This window comes from Eptesicus fuscus, chromosome 2 (genome assembly GCF_027574615.1).
Source record: "Eptesicus fuscus isolate TK198812 chromosome 2, DD_ASM_mEF_20220401, whole genome shotgun sequence".
In the NCBI taxonomy this organism is placed as follows: Eukaryota; Metazoa; Chordata; class Mammalia; order Chiroptera; family Vespertilionidae; genus Eptesicus; species Eptesicus fuscus.
Genome location: NC_072474.1, coordinates 706,137 through 721,922, shown reverse-complemented (window position 1 = coordinate 721,922; position 15,786 = coordinate 706,137). Strand labels below are relative to the sequence as shown.

General features: G+C 47.1%; 1 protein-coding gene and 1 long non-coding RNA gene across 2 annotated transcripts in view; one reads left to right on the top strand and one right to left on the bottom strand.

Annotated features, from left to right (window-relative positions):
• The window catches only part of LOC129151180 (uncharacterized), a 68,976-nt gene that overhangs the window by 26,635 nt on the left and 26,555 nt on the right, over positions 1 to 15,786 (top strand). The gene's annotated exons all lie outside the window — the stretch shown is intronic.
• CELF6 (CUGBP Elav-like family member 6) overlaps positions 9,716 to 15,786 on the bottom strand; it is a 48,215-nt gene continuing 42,144 nt past the window's right edge. Inside the window, exons 4-13 of the mRNA XM_054725143.1 lie at positions 15,071 to 15,199; positions 14,914 to 14,993; positions 14,606 to 14,749; positions 14,355 to 14,509; positions 14,177 to 14,295; positions 13,902 to 13,964; positions 13,557 to 13,634; positions 13,331 to 13,474; positions 12,594 to 12,749; positions 9,716 to 11,750 (exon numbers count right to left, since the gene is read on the bottom strand). Coding sequence (XP_054581118.1) covers positions 12,622 to 12,749; positions 13,331 to 13,474; positions 13,557 to 13,634; positions 13,902 to 13,964; positions 14,177 to 14,295; positions 14,355 to 14,509; positions 14,606 to 14,749; positions 14,914 to 14,993; positions 15,071 to 15,199 — 1,040 coding nt within the window. The 3' untranslated portion in view covers positions 9,716 to 11,750; positions 12,594 to 12,621. The remainder of the gene's footprint in view (positions 11,751 to 12,593; positions 12,750 to 13,330; positions 13,475 to 13,556; positions 13,635 to 13,901; positions 13,965 to 14,176; positions 14,296 to 14,354; positions 14,510 to 14,605; positions 14,750 to 14,913; positions 14,994 to 15,070; positions 15,200 to 15,786) is intronic.

Below are 15,786 nucleotides of genomic sequence, written 5' to 3'. Positions count from 1 at the left end.
CTTTGGTTTCTGGAAGCTTCCCAGGTTCCTCCTGAGGCCCTTTGGCCTTGTGGCCTCTGAACCACTATGCTCAATTAATATTTGACAAAGGAGGCATGAACATACAATGGAGTCAAGACAGTCTCTTCAATAAATGGTGTTGGGAAAATTGGACAGATACATGCAAAAGAATGAAACTAGATCACCAACTTACACCATACACAAAAATAAACTCAAAATGGATACAGGACTTAAACATAAGACGGGAAACCATAAAAATACTAGAGGAATCCACAGGCAACAAAATCTCAGACATATGCCAAAAGAACTTCTTCACTGACACTGCCCCTAGGGCAATGGAAGCTAAAGAAAAAATTAACAAATGGGACTACGTCAAAATAAAAAGCTTTTTTACAGCAAAAGAAACAATCAACAAAACAACAAGAAAGCCCACTGCATGGGAGAACATATTTGCAAATGCTATCACTGATAAAGGTTTAATCTCCAACATCTACAGGCAGCTTATGCAACTTAATAAAAGGAAGATAAATGACCCAATAAAAAAAAGGACAACGGACCTAAACAGAATATTTTCAAAAGAAGACAGAAGGAAGGCCAAGAGACACATGAAAACATGTTCAAAATCACTTATTATCCGAGAGATGCAAATCAAAACAACAATGAGGTACCATCTCACACCTGTCAGAATGGCTATCATCAACAAATCAACAAACGACAAGTGTTGGCGAGGATGTGGAGAAAAAGGAACCCTCGTGCACTGCTGGTGGGAATGCAGACTGGTGCAGCCACTGTGGAGAACAGTATGGAATTTCCTCAAAAAACTGAAAATGGAACTCCCATTTGACCCAGTAATCCCACTCCTGGGAATATATCCGAAGAAACTAGAAACACCAATCAGAAAGGATATATGCACCACTATGTTCATAGCAGCACTATTTACAATAGCTAAGATTTGGAAACAGCCTAGGTGCCCATCAGCAGATGACTGGATCAGAAAACTGTGGTACATCTACACAATGGAATACTATGCTGCCATAAAAAAGAAGGAATTCTCATCATTTGCAGCAACCTGGATGGAATTGGAGAACATTATGCTAAGTGAAATAAGCCAGTCAATCAAAGAAAAATAACACATGATCTCACTCATTTATGGATAGTAAAGAACATTATAAAGTGATGAACAAAAAGATAGATTCAGAGACAGTAAAGCATCAAACAGACTTTCAAATTACAGGGGGAAAGTTAGGGAGAGGTGGGGGAGATATGAAATCAAACGAAGGACTTGTATGCATGCATATAAGCATAAACAATGGACGCAAAACTCTGGGGGGTGAGGGCATGTATGGGTGTGGGTGGGGGTGGGGTAATGGTAAGATATGTACACATATAATATCTCAATAAAAAAAAAGTGAAAAAAAAATAAACTGCTTAAGTTAACTTGGACCGAACACAGAGCTACTACAAATCCGGTCTCCTCCGCTGGGCCCTGGTGTAACCAGCAGTCTTCCCACACTTCTGCTACCATCTCCCACTCTGCTTCACAGAGAAAATAAACATTTTTGGGGGCAAACTCTCAATTTTGAGCAGCCTCCAAACATGAATCTTTCCCACCCTTTCTTTCTTAGTGTAGAGAGGTCTCCCTTCAAATTCAAGGTTAATCCTTTCACTGTAACATGTATTTCATTCCTTTTCCTCCTTCACTATGACTCTCCTTCATGAATATTCAAATTTTTCTTCTCCTCTACTCTTTTATCTCAGCATATAAACTTGATCAACTACCCAAACCTTTTTTTAAAAATCCAATTTTAATCCCACACACTACTGGTTATTGTATACTTTTTCTTGCCTTCAACCAAGCTTCTAGGAAGTAGTCTACACCCTTCATTTCCATTTCCTCACCTCCCATTTATTCCTTGGGTCTAGAGCCATCTGACCTCTCCCCAAAATCTATGCTGAACACACTTTCACCAAAGTTTCAAATTACTTCCAAACTACTAAATTTACTGGAAATATTCTGATTTATTTGACTAATTGATGTCACTTGGCACTGTTGGTCACCCTATCCCTGCATCTCTTTTCTCTGTTAGCTCCTATAGGCTATGCTCTTCTTACACCTAATAGAGCTTCTTCACAGCATCCTTAATAGACTCCTTTTCTATCATTCACTATTTAAATAAATTAAAAAGACAGTTCAATCCATACTCATTTCTACCCTCATCACTCTTCCCAGTGACCTCATTAGTATCTACCAGAAGCAGACCTTGGCAATTTGGGGATGTCCAGAATCTGAATCTCCTTTCTATGTTACAGGTCTTGAAGGTAAATACAGCCTACTTTCCATGACTGACATTGAAAAGGTTGGGTCTTTGCTTTCCCAGCTTTTTGCAACTAAAACAGAGGCATGTAACCTAGGCCTGGCCAAGTAGCCCCAGCAATGTAGATTCTGCAGTAAGTGATTAAGAGAACTAGAACAACAGCTAATTCATCCTGGTGGCAGTGGCCACAGTAGGGTCAGCTTTATTCCATGTTGGGGGAAGAGGAAGGCTGTAGTGGTGTGGGTACTGGTCATGGTGATACTCAGTGTCCAGTGATGATGATAGCGGCAGTATTGTCACTAGGTTGGTTCTGGCATCTGACTTTTGCTCTGGTGGACTGGCATCCCATTGTTCCTGCTTACTTTCTAAGTTTGTGTCTCCTGCCTGGCAATCCCATGACCCACCCAGTGCCTTTTAAACAAATGGCTTTTCTGCTTAAATCAGCCTATGTAACCACTGATGGTGAGTTTCTAGGACGCCTAAATCTATATATCCATCCTTTCCCACAACCCGGGTATGTGCCCTGACTGGGAATCGAACCCCTGACCCTTCGGTGCATGGGATGATGCTCCAACCAGTTGAACTACACCAGCCAAGGTGGATAAGTTGCCTTTTAAGAAAACTCTTCACAGGCAAACTCATCTCCTCAGTCTGCATTTTCTTCATGTTCCTAGCTTAGTAAATAACACCTACGATATGTTTAGTCTAAACCTTGGGAGGGAAGCATCTTAGATTTCTCCCACCCTCACTTACACTGAACCTATTTTACCTCATGAAGATCTCCAATTTTACCTCTTCATACATCTCAAACCAATCCCTCCTTTATATTCCTATTCCTCCTCACTAGAACCACTGTTCTAGCTTTCTAACGAGACCCCTTATCCCGGTATCTACTCCTCCGACCTATTTTCTACTTAGCTGCCCAAGGAAATCTTTCCAAAAACCAAAATTAATCATTTTATTCCTCTACATAAATCCTTCCATGGCTCCCTACTGGCCCCAAGATAAAACTTACACCCTTTCTTTGGATCTGCCTCCTACTTGACTTTTACCACCTTTTCACCTGCATCCTATACTCCACCCAGGCAAAATTACACGTTTTTCCCAGACCATGAAGTACATGTTTTTGCACTCCAAAAGTACTTGGGCCCAGCTGGCATTGCTCAGTGGTTGAGCATTGACCTATGAACCAGGAGGTCACGGTTCAATTCCCTATCAAGGCACATGCCTGGGTTGCAGGCTAGATTCTCAGTGTGGGGCATGCATCATTGATGCTTCTATTATCTCTCTTCCTCTCCCTCCTCTATTAAATCAATAAAAATATATTTTTGAAAAAGTACTTGGTGGGACTGACAGTCACAATGCCACCTCTACCTCCTCCCCGCTTCTACTCCACAGAGATGACCCATCAGGCCAGGCTGGGGACTCTATCACCCTGACCAAAATAATTAGTTTAGATATGGGTTAGTGACCTAAGTAAAGCCAATCATAATCTTCCCCTCAAAGCTCTCTTGCTTTTGGGGACATGATGATAGGAGCATATAAGATTGAAGCAGCTGGCATTTAGTTATCTCTGCCACATAGAGAATGTGTGTCCATGGCAGGAAAGAGAATGAGACCACGGCACAAAGTAAAGCAGAGCCCTGAGAGATGGAGTGGGAGAGACATGGTGACATTTGTTTGAGCCCTGAATTCAGCTCTACCTGAAGTCAGTAATACCACTACACAGTTCCCTTCTTGCTCAAGCTGGTTTGTGTTGGTTCCTATCACTTGTAATTAAACCAGCCCTCATACAGAAATGGGAGTGTAAAAACAATAGACTCCAGAATGTGGAATTGTCAGAACTGAAGTGAAATTTCAGTGGATATCCGAGGGTCCTTGGTTGAAAAGTTGGAAATCCTTGTTATCTGGTATCAAGTCAGCTGGTTAAATGATCTATTTTATCTTGAGATTTGGGTCATGCATCCATCATAGATGGAGATTTAAGGGACACACTGGGAAGATGTCTGGATATTGGAGTATGCTGGCCTCTTCTCAAGATTTTCAGTAAGGTTCTGCAGTTCAGCTTTCTTCTATGCTGGCAGACCAGAACTGTGCACAGCTGTTTAGAGTTGCCTTTTCTGCCCATGGCTAGCAAGCTAAGACTGCCAAGGGTCTAGTAATCGTGTGTCTTATAGACGATAAAACCAGATCCTCCTCCTCCAGCTGAAGTGAGTGAGAACAAAGGTATGGAGATAGGAAATCCAACAGGAGATACTGGAGCTTAGGGCTTGGGGAGTTCAAGAGATGAAGACTGATCCTCCATGCCACACCTGAATGATGATTTTTCCTCCAAGTTAAACAGTATTTATTTCACTTAGCATCCAGACAGTGCCAAGGATTCTGGTGCCTGGGGACCTTGGCTGTGACTCCTGTGGGAGAGAATGGGATGTATTGGTCACAAACCTCATACTCCTTGGACTCTCTAGGCTACCTCCTTCTTACTCTGCCTTAGTTGGCACCCCACCCATGCCAAGTAGCCCCTCCACTTCCCCATCTATAATAGAAATGCCACATGACAGACCATGGGATCTGAATTCCCAAGCAGATGCCCAGAGGACAATGATGCAACTCAGAGTGAGTTAGTACCCTGTGGAGTGCACCTTGGCCAATGGGAAACAGGAGACATGAAGGGAACAGATAGATCAATTCCCCCTCAATTCTCCTCTTCATGACCTGCTCCAAGGTGTGGTTTCTCCTTGCAAACACCTTGTACTTAGCAAACAAACCTGTCAGATCTTCTCTCTCCCCCTGGCTCATATGAAATTGTGGTCAACACAGTAAAGCATTGTCTTACATTCCTCCACATCTTTCATTGCCTCACAATTCTCTCCTTTCACCATCCTGGGCTTCCATCTTCCAAAAAAGTATGAGTACTTTAATCCTCGTCCTAGAGTCTGTTTTCTAGAGTGCTTGGGTTAAGACAGGGGGCCACAATCAAAGACCCCATCTCAACATTGGTCCCAATAGTAAAAAGAAGGTCCTGAGGACACAACTGATTTTTCCTGCTCAAAAACAGGGAATCTAGCCCAGACTGCTGGCTTTCTGTAAGGGGCCCAGTGCCAAGGTTGCCAGATCAAGCCATTTCTGGCCTACTCTAGGAGAAAGGCTAACAGCTAAAGACTCTGCCTATAGTCCTCAAGATATATACGTTCTTGAGGCTCCCCAAATTTGGTGTCCACTGCCATATTCCTTTCAGGAATATTTTGGTGATATGGCCTCAGTGTAATAATGGACCATGGCCAGAGGGTGAGGATAGAGCAACCTGCAGGCTGGCCAGAATGAGTGGTGGTGTGGTTGTCTCACTCCTGTGCTAAGTATCTCCTTGGGTTGAAGCTTAGGAGCCAGTGCAACTCAGGGATTGTGAGTATCTGCTCAGGGCCACTGGAGCATGAGCCACCCAAATATTGAATAAAGAATCTGTCTCTGCGGGTGTTGAGCAGATTCAGGTTGATTTATTGTCAGACAGGCCCTATGGAAGCCATGACGTTGAGAGAGAAGGAAATGGGCAAAGTGTGGCCTGTTGCTAAGGGACAGAAATTCCAAGGGCCAGATCCAGACTCAAGGACAAGGACTCAGCAAGATCTTGCTGATGGTTATTAGCTCACAAGAGCCCTAGAATCAAATCAAACAGTTTGAAAGGAATTGTATCACTAGAAAATCCTCATACCTGGCAAATGAGGTTCTGGGAATGTGTACTCTCTAAGACATTCTTTGGGCTCAAAATCATGTCCAAAGGGAAGAGGGAAGTTTCAGTTCCAGAAGGGGCATCCTCTCAGGGATGTCCATAAAGGAAAATAGGTAAGGGAGATATTTCCCAGTGGAAAGGACAAAGAACAATCAGTTTTGATCAAGAAACTTGCTCCACTGTCCAGAAGGATGTGCTATGTGCTATAAATCAGTGACCATTGTTTTCTCTTCTCCCCTATTCCAAATGGAAGGTGTGTTTTTCTTTTTAAAAACTGGTTATCCTATTTCCCTCCCCCATTTTATATTGGTTATATAGAAGTAGCTAAATTTATCTTTTGGATATGGATTGCAAAATCATGAGAAGTTATATCCAGACCTGATCAAGAATTGCACATTACAGAGGGATCCTGGACTGAGGGTTCAATAAAGCAACTGAACATGATCCTGTTTTGTCATTGGGAAGTGAGGATGTTTTTCTTTTAATTTAATAAATCTTTATTGTTCAGATTATTACAATTGTTTCTCCTTTCCCCCCCCGCCCATATCTCCCCTCCACCCGGTTCCCACCCCACCCTCTGCCCTTACCTCCCCGCAACTGTCCTCATCCATAGGTGTACGATTTTTGTCCAGTCTCTTCCCGCACCCCCCATACCCTTTTCCCCCTGTGAATTATCAGTCCACTCCCTTTCTATGCCCCTGATTCTATTATATTCATCCATTTATTCTGTTCCTCAGGTTTTTAATTCACTTGATTTTTAGGTTCACTTGTTGATAGATATGTATTTGTTGTTCATAATTTTTTATCTTTACTTTTTTCTTCTTCCTCTTCTTAAAGGATACCTTTCAGCATTTCATATAATACTGGTTTGATGGTGATGAAGTCCTTTAGCTTTTTCTTATCTGTGAAGCTCTTTATCTGACCTTCCATTCTGAATGATAGCTTTGCTGGGTAGAGTAATCTTGGTTGAAGGTTCTTGCTATTCATCACTTTGAATATTTCTTGCCACTCCCGTCTGGCCTGCATAGTTTCTGTTGAGAAATCAGCTGACAATCATATGGGTGCTCCCTTGTAGGTAACTAACTGTTTTTCTCTTGCTGCTTTTAATATTCTCTCCTTGTCTTTTGCTCTTGGCATTTTAATTATGATGTGTCTTGGTGTGGTCCTCTTTGGATTCCTTTTGTTTGGGGTTTTGTGCGCTTCCTGGACTTGTAAGTCTATTTCTTTCACCAGGTGGGGGAAATTTTCAGTCATTAATTCTTCAAATAGGTTTTCAGTATCTTGCTCTCTCTCTTCTTCTGGTACCCCCATAATTCTGATGTTGGTACACTTGAAGTTGTCCCAGAGGCTTCTTACACTATCTTCAAATTTTTGGATTCTTTTTTCTTTTCCGGTTGAGTGTTTTTTTTGCTTCTTTGTATTCCAAATCTTTGACTTGATTCTTGCATTCCTCTAGTCTGCTGTTGGGTCTCTGTATAATATTTTTTATTTCAGTCAGTGTATGTTTAATTTCTAGTTGTTGTTTTTTTTTCTTCATATCCTTGAGGGTCTGGCTAAATTTATTGGCCTTTTCTAGGAAATTCTTGAAAAACCTTATAACCGTGGTTTTGAATTCTATATCCAGTTGTTTGTTTTCCTCCATTTCTTTAGTTTGTGACATGTTTCTTTGTCTCCACATTTTCGCTGCTTCCCTGAGTTGGTAGGGTAGCTTTGTGTGCTAGGTGTCCTATAGGGCCTCGTGGGTCGGCCTCCCCAGTTACCTGAGGTGGAGACTCTTGGTGCACCCCTTTGTGGTCTGTGTATAGTCTTGTTGTAGTTAAGTCTTGATTGTTTTTGGTATCACTGGGAGGAATTGACCTCCAGGCCAATTGACTATGAGTATCAGCTGTGTCTTCGCCGGGAGACCTGTGCTGGAGACAGCCTTATAGGACCAGACTTGCAAAACTGCAAAAGCCTCTGTGCTCAGCTTGGATGGGGTGGAGTCTCAGGGCTGAGCAGATAGCCTTGGCTTCCCGTCAGCCCTGCTCTTGCGCGTGTGCCTCCAGACCTCTGCCTTCTGTGGCTCCCCTGAGTTTCTGCCTGACATTCCAGATTCCCCCCGTAAGAGCCTGGGTCCCCAGGGGCTCGGAACTGGGGTTCAGTGCAGTCAGGAGCTTCCGACTCCCTCCCGCTAGGGAAATCCAGTGGTAACCTCAGCAGTCAGTCTTCTCTGCATGCACGTGCACGCCTCCAGACCCCTGCCCGCCGCAGCTTCCCTGAGTCTCCGTGTGCTTTTCTCTCTACTTGACAGTCCAGACTCCCCCCGTATGAGCCTGGGTCCATGGGGTTTCACCCAGAACTGGGGTTCAGTGCAGTCAGAACTGGAGTTCAGTGCAGTCGGGGGCTTCCTTCCCCCTCCCGCCAGAGAAAGCCAGCCAGGCACTCAGCCGCCTTTCCTCTCTGCGCACGTGTCTCTGTGCCTCAGCCCTTTGCAGCTCCTCTGATTCTCCGTGAGCTTTTCTCTTTCCTTCTAGTTGTAGAATTTCCACTCAGCCAGCTTTCCTGTGGTTCTGGATGATGTCCGTTCTGTCTTTCAGTTGTAGTTTTGAAATTGTTGTGTGAGGCAGCAGTTTAGGTGCTTACCTTTGCTGCCATCTTGGTTTCTCTTGAGGATTTGTGTGTTTTTTTGTTGGACTTAGGATCATTGTATTGATAGGCAGGCACACTTTTGAAATTGTATGTTTGTCAAGAAAAGTACAGGTGGATGCTGAGCAATAAAGAAGTGGAATATAGTAGATGCATATTGCTTATTTGTCCATCATCCCTTCCTTTGGGGAGCCATTTCTCCCCTCCACACAGTCCTGGTGAAGTTGTCAATTATGGTGGTCTACTCTTCCACCCTAGAGGTGAACACATGCCCATTCTGGCCGAAGTTCTCCCTAGGACTTTAGAGCTAGAACTAGTGAGGCCAAGTCAAAAGATGGAGACATCATTATTTGAATCCCTAGTTCCAGCCATGCCTGAAGGCAGATATATCCTTTGATTTATCAATTATGTAACCCAATTAATTTCCTATTGGCTTAAACATGTTTGAGTTGAGTTTTTGACACTTGTAGCTGAAAGGGTTCAGACTACTAGATGCACAAACAACAGAGACACAAACACCATGTTGTTCAAACTCATTAGACATTTTACAAGTCTTCCGTGATCTTATAGGGGTCAGCAAACTTTTTATCTAAAAGATCAGATATTTTAGAGTTTGTGGGCCACACATAGACTCTGTATCCTTTAAAAATGTAAAAACCATTCTTAGTTACAAACTAAGGCCTATAGGCCATACAAAAATAGACTGCAGGCCAAATTTGCCCACAGACCATAGTTTGCTGACCCTTTACCTAGACTCTGCCGAACTCTGCAGCCATTAGCATACAATCTGGCAGTTCCTAACTATGAAGCAAAGTATTTTTAAATACCATTTTGGTTCAAGTCTCTTTATGTGACTTTGTAATGAGTTAAGGTTCAGGGTAGAGTTAGGAATGAGAAGAGAGTCTTGGTGCCCATTGTCTGCACATAGTAGGCACTGAATAAATGGTAATCGTTATTATTTCTTGGTAATTAAGGTAATTTATCAAAATGATGCACTGTCCAAATGTCTTTGTCCAAAAGTCCCAGTTCATCCTCAAAGACCCTTTCCTTTTCTTTGCCTTTCCCCTTCCCCTTCCCCTTTCCTTTCTTTTCCTTTTCTATCTCCTCTAGGAAACCTTTTTCTGATCTATCAAGTCTGAATTAGTACTCTTCTTGTTATCATAGACCCTACGTGGCCCTCCATTATAACTACATTATCGGTCTGTCTTTCCTCCTAACTTTGGAACATGCCTGAGCCCAGGCTCCTAGCACAGTGCTTAGCACCTAGTACTGAGGGGGCTTCTATACCTCTATGTGAACATCTGTTTGAATATGCAGTGCTACCTATCTCCATCAGTGTCTAGGGTGGGCAGTCTATGTGTCAGCATTGTGCTGATGTACAGGTGCCCTCAACACTGGTTCCTCTCTCAGTTGGAAATTATTAGTTGATATATACCACACATTACCTGGTAATTTTATTACTGGATCTATTTTTTCATCCCATTCCTTCCAAAAATGAGTCAAGGACAGAGGACAAGGTAGGAATAAGTTTTCTTAAAAACTGTTATGAAGGATGAACCCTCTGATCCAACCCTCACATCCTTTACTATCTGATTTACTATCAGATAAAAGGCCTCCAGCCTCATCAACATCTGGGGATCAGAGTGCCCACCACACAGCTGGGGCCACAGACCAGTTTGATCCATGTCTATGGGGTGGAGAGGAAATTATCCTTCTGAGAAAAATATGTGCAAGTCCCTGCAGGCCCAGGAAAGGCTGGCAGAGGCAAGATGAATCATGGTGTTCTAAGCTGAAATCTTTTGCCCATCTCATAGACGCAGGCAGGAAGTACCACCATTGATCAGCTTTATATGGCACCCACTGTATACAACAGACAGACAAAGACAGACAAAGCACACATCACTACTAAGCTGAACACTGCTAACCATCTAGAAGCACCCTGGATAAGCACGTGAAACACTATTGCATAAGAAAGATGTACTTTTTAAAGGAATGAAGAAGTATTTTGGCAAAACATCTACTCTCCCAGGTCCTGGGTAAAGAGGGACTTTAAATTCTGAAGCTTCTACATATTGAAAATTGTTCCCTTTTTAATGGCAGTATATACAGCAGCAAACTTCCAAGTCTGTTGTCACGGCCCTCTGCATGTATCCTGAATCTACTTTACAGGTGGTCAAACTGAGAAACAGAAGGTGGCCGGGAGCAAGGGGACACTGGGGCTGGCTCAAGGTGAGGGCAAATAGGAGGTGTCTCGGCTCAGCCAAAGGCAGGGCCTCTGTCTATATGGAGAGGGAAGGGGAAAGCTAGGGTGGCCCAAACTCCCTTTTTCTCCCAGCCCAGAGAAGTAGTGGTTCCACAGGAAAGGCTGTCAGGAAAGAGAGGCAGGTCCCCCTCTTGGTGGTAAAGGCCAGGGCAGGGCAGAGTTCCTCCTGAGGCCTCTTCGGTGCTGCTCTCTGCGTCTGGGTACTGTGGGTCCTCTGCTTCCATAACTCTCTTGTCACCTGCATCTGAGCCTAGGCCTCAAGTCCTTAATTATTTTAGAAAGGCAGGATGGGGAGATGGTTTAAGGGAATAGGTGACACAGAACAGTCTCTCTACAGCCTCCCTTTGAATAGGCTTGGGCTTTTAAAAGTCTACTTCACCCTGTCTCCTAGGGACATTTAAAGGCAGCTTTTATGAGACTCTATACTGTCTTTTGTGTTTCTCTTGTATGTGTTTTGTTTTGGTATATATATATTCTTTAAAAAGCAATAGTCCTTTGGTCCTCAAACTCTAAGAAATGATATGATTTTGAACAAAGTAAATCTGGGCTTCCCTTGCAGAGAAGACCCTGGCACCCCCAAGTCCCTCTGCTGGTTCCCTTTGACAGTCCATCTTCAGCCAGCCCCAGCGGCCTTTCCAGTCTGAGCTTTATGTCACAGGCATAGAACAACCCACTTGATGAAGACAATCCTTAAAGTGGCCTGAGCCCCAGGCACTGGCCTTGGGTCCAATCCACCTCCGTCTGTGGCTGCTCCTTCAAGAAGGGCTGCTTAAGCGCTTCTGTGCTTTTCCTCTCTTTTCTTCTTCTCACTCTTCCGAATCTGTTGTTGGTATTAATTGATAAGGGGCAGGGAGGTAGGGGGTGGGAGGCAAAAATCAGTCTGGAGGGCAAGATAAGAATAGCAGCTTGCCCCATCAGCTACATCTTAGGTGAGTGCCTGGGCCTCTCTTCCAGAGGAGCACAGCTACAGCAGGGCCCTAGTCAGCACCCTAGTCAGCACCCAACCCAGAGGGGCTCCCTAGGGTACTTCAAGTGAGGCAGGCCCATGAGGACCTTCTGAGATAGCGAATCTCTAAAAGGTTCAGGCAGCTAGCCCTGCCAGAAACCTAACAGAGCCTGGCATCTCCCTCCCCATCACCCACCAAGCCCCACAGGTCCCTCTTCAGCGTACTTGCTTCTCTCCTTATCTCCATGTTAACTGCCATTTCCCCAGCTCTTACATCATGTTCCCTTTTTGCTTAAATTCCTCATGATTTTCCATCATCTTCAGGATAAAGTTCAAACTCATGGTCATTAAGACCCTTCATAAGCTTGCCCAAACCTACTTTTCTAGTCTCATTCTCCATCCCCCTGCCCTCCTTCAATTCGAGTTCTCTATTCCCATGGCCCTCTGTGGCTATCTCTGGAGTAAAAATAACTGGTTGGATCTAGCTCTTAATTGTCTCTCCCAGAATATGGGGACAGGAAATGTAGTCTATCTCAGTTCTTGAATTGAAGGAAAATCACAAAGTCTCAAACTAAGGATTTGAGTTTCTCCTAACTCCTGGCTCTTCTCTTCCAGACTTTTTAATAAATAAATGCCCCAACATCCCACAAAGAACAAAAAGCTGAGAGGGTCTCCATCACTCAGACCCCATTTGCCTGGGGTCTACCAAGGACTCACCTTTCTGTGACTGGTCAGTGAGAGCATATCAGTAAGGCCTGTTGGCATCCTTGGGCCTCTTTAGCTGGACCTTGAGCCTCTTCATGCCGATCTGAAAGCCATTCATGGCCTGAATAGCTGTCTGGGCACTGGTTGGATTGTCAAAGCTAACAAACCCTGGGGATTTGGGCACAGAGGTTAGCTGGGAACTCTGCCTGGCAGAGCCTCCTTTCTCTCTGACCAGCCTTCTCTTCTCCCTCCCCCTCAGGCCGTTGCATCAAACATATACCACATCCACCCTCCATTGTTTGCATGTACATGTACACACACTCATACTTACATGGTCAAATGGTTTGAATTTCATAAAAGTGTGATTCTTGAAAGGACTGGAAGCAATTCTGAGTATGTGGGTGTTGGTTGGGGTGTTTCCCTAGCATGGGTTGACTCTTTCCCTCCTCAACTCCCATTCTGGTCCTCTGAACTGCAGTTGGAGTTGGAAGGGAGCTCTGGTCCAGACCCAGACACCTCCTGTCCTGGATAGACTCTAACAAACATCTTCCAGATGCCTGATCTTCCCAGATCAACCTGAATTAGACTTGTTCCTGGTCTGGGCTTAGCTCTACCACTGGTCTGTAACTCTGCTTTGTGCTATATGCTCAGTGCTTGGGAATCATTGACTTATGGAGGAACAATCTTAGGCTCTGTAAGGAATGTTAAAGTTGGCAGTGGGGGAGGCTCAGGGGTTGGGCTCAGCTTACCAAAACACTTGCTCTGGTTGGTGGCTCGATCCACAAAGACTTTGGCAGAGACAACAGCTCCAAAGGGCAGGAAGGTCTGTATGAGCTCTGCATCACCGAACTCCTGAGGCAGGTGATAGATGAAGAGGTTACAGCCTTCGGGCCCTGCCGGAACAGCAGCAGCTGGGTCAGGGAAGGGACCTGAGTCCAGCCCCACCAGGTCCTGATGTCCAGCCCTGTCCCTCACCTTCTCTTTGCTGCTGGGGCAGGGCTGAAGGCTGCTGAGGGAAAGCTGTGCTCACTGGGGCATAGGCTGACGGGTAGGCTGGTGAAAACAGAGGTGGGAGTGGCCACTGAACCTCAGGAGCCATCCCCCAAGCAAGGCCCCATCTGCCTGGCCAACTTTGACCAATTCAGCCCAGTCCGCGGTAACCCTCACCCTTAGAGAGGCCATTCTGGGCCCAGGGGTTGGGGGAATGGGAGGGTTGACTCCTCAGAAAAGAGCATAATGCCCCCACACCTCACCCCCAATTTCCTTATTCCTTTCTGGGACCTTTCAAACCCTCCCAGGCTGCGTAGAGCCCAGTGAAACCTGCGTAGTGGTGCATCCCAGCGTAGGCCTGCTGCAGCGGGTCAGCCACACCTGGGCTCGGGGCTGGGGAGAGAAGGGCACAGGCCACAGTGAAGGCCTGCCGGTGGGCAGGATCCAGGGAAAGGCAACAGGGAAAGAGGAGAAATCCTTTCCAGGGAGACCCCCCCACACACACACTCTGCTCCCCCAACTCCCCCGTATCCCCTCACCCTTGCCCCCGCTCCTCACTCCATTTCGGGGAGATTTTGGCGGAGCGGGGGCGGGAGGGGGCCCACCTGGGTAAGGGGAGAGCGCGTTAGTGTAGAGCGTGTCAGGGCCCGGGTGCCCGTTGGTCTGAGGGGTCAAGGAGCTGAGCGCATGGACTCCGAGAGGTGCCGGGCCGCCAGGAGGGGAGCTGGCTGCAGCGGCGGAGGAGGTGGCCGGTCAGGCCGAAGCCTCCCCGGCCTCGCCCGCCCCCGCCCCCGGCCCCGCCCCCGCTCAGTACCTGCCGCGGGGAGCAGCGGCGCGGCCACGAGGCTGAAGGCCGCCACGTGCTGCATCTGTGCCGCCACCGGGCCCAGCCCCGGGCCTCGGGCCGCGGCCAGCAGGGCCGCCTGCCGCTGCAGAACCTTCGGGAGGAAGCGGGTGGCTGTGGGGCCCAGCGGGGGGCAGCGGCTCCGGCTCCGACCCGGCTGGCCCACGGCGTCCCCAGGGCGGGCACCTACCGCTGCGGCGTAGGCTCCGCGGGGCCCCAGCGGCTGCGGCGCCGGCTGGAAGGCGCCCAGCTGGGCCGCCGGCGGCTGCAGACGGCGCAGGGCTCGCTCCCTGTCCGTGTCGGCCAGCTTGACCACGAGGCTGGATGAGGCACCCTGGGCAGGGCAGGGGAGGCCAGGTGCCGGGTCCAGACCCCAGCCTTGGCCCTGGGCTGAGCGCCTGGCCCACCAGGCCCTTTCCGCGGGCACGGGTCACATGTGGGGAGGAGGAGCCAGTCCCCACCCCGGGCCTCACCCTTGGCCCCCGTGCCCGCCCTCACCGCCATGGTCCGGCTGCCGTGCAGACTCTGGATGGCCGCCTGAGCTTCCCCCCGACTCCCAAACTTCACAAAGGCACAGCCTGGGGCAGGACAGAGGGGTTGGGTGGCTCAGGGAGAGTCAGGGTCACCAGGAAGTCCCGGGGTCAGCTCAGGTCACCTCTGCTGGTGCCATCCGGGCTCCGCAGGACGGTGCACTCCTCGATGTGGCCGAAGGGCTGGAACAGGCGCCTGACAGCATCCTCACCCTGCTGCTTCCCCAGCATCCCCACAAACAGCTTCCGGTCTTCTGGGGACAAATTCGGCAGTGACTGAAGGACCCCGAGTCCTCTTGGGCTCCCCAGAGGAGCCAGAGGGACTCAGGGAGGTAGCCCACCACAGTCTCGCACAGAGAGATGTAGGGAGAGAGGAGGACCGGGCTAGGGGGTTGGGTTTCTTTGCGGGGCAGGATGACCTACAGACAGATCTAGAGAAAAGGAATCCAACCCAGATCTCCATCAGGAAACCATGGGTCTTGGAAGAAACGGAAAGACTCACTGCTGCTCTTGTGGAAATGGAGGAGTTGATGCAGTTGGTTGGGTGGAGCCCTGTATTCATCTTTTATATGTGTGACCTTTCTGTTCTTAAAGTTTGGAAAAGGCCGTTTTTGGACCATTTCTGCCCTATTAAGGGAGGAGGTCCTCAGAGAAGGTCTTTGTATTCATACTGGGTTTGGAGAAGAGAATTGTACCTTTGTGGGTTAGCCCAGTGGTCGGCAAACCACGGCTCGTGAGCCACATGCGGCTCTTTGGCCCCTTGAGTGTGGCTCTTCCACAAAATTCCACGTGCGGGCGCGCACGTACAGTGCGATTGAAACTTCATGGCCCATGCGCAGAA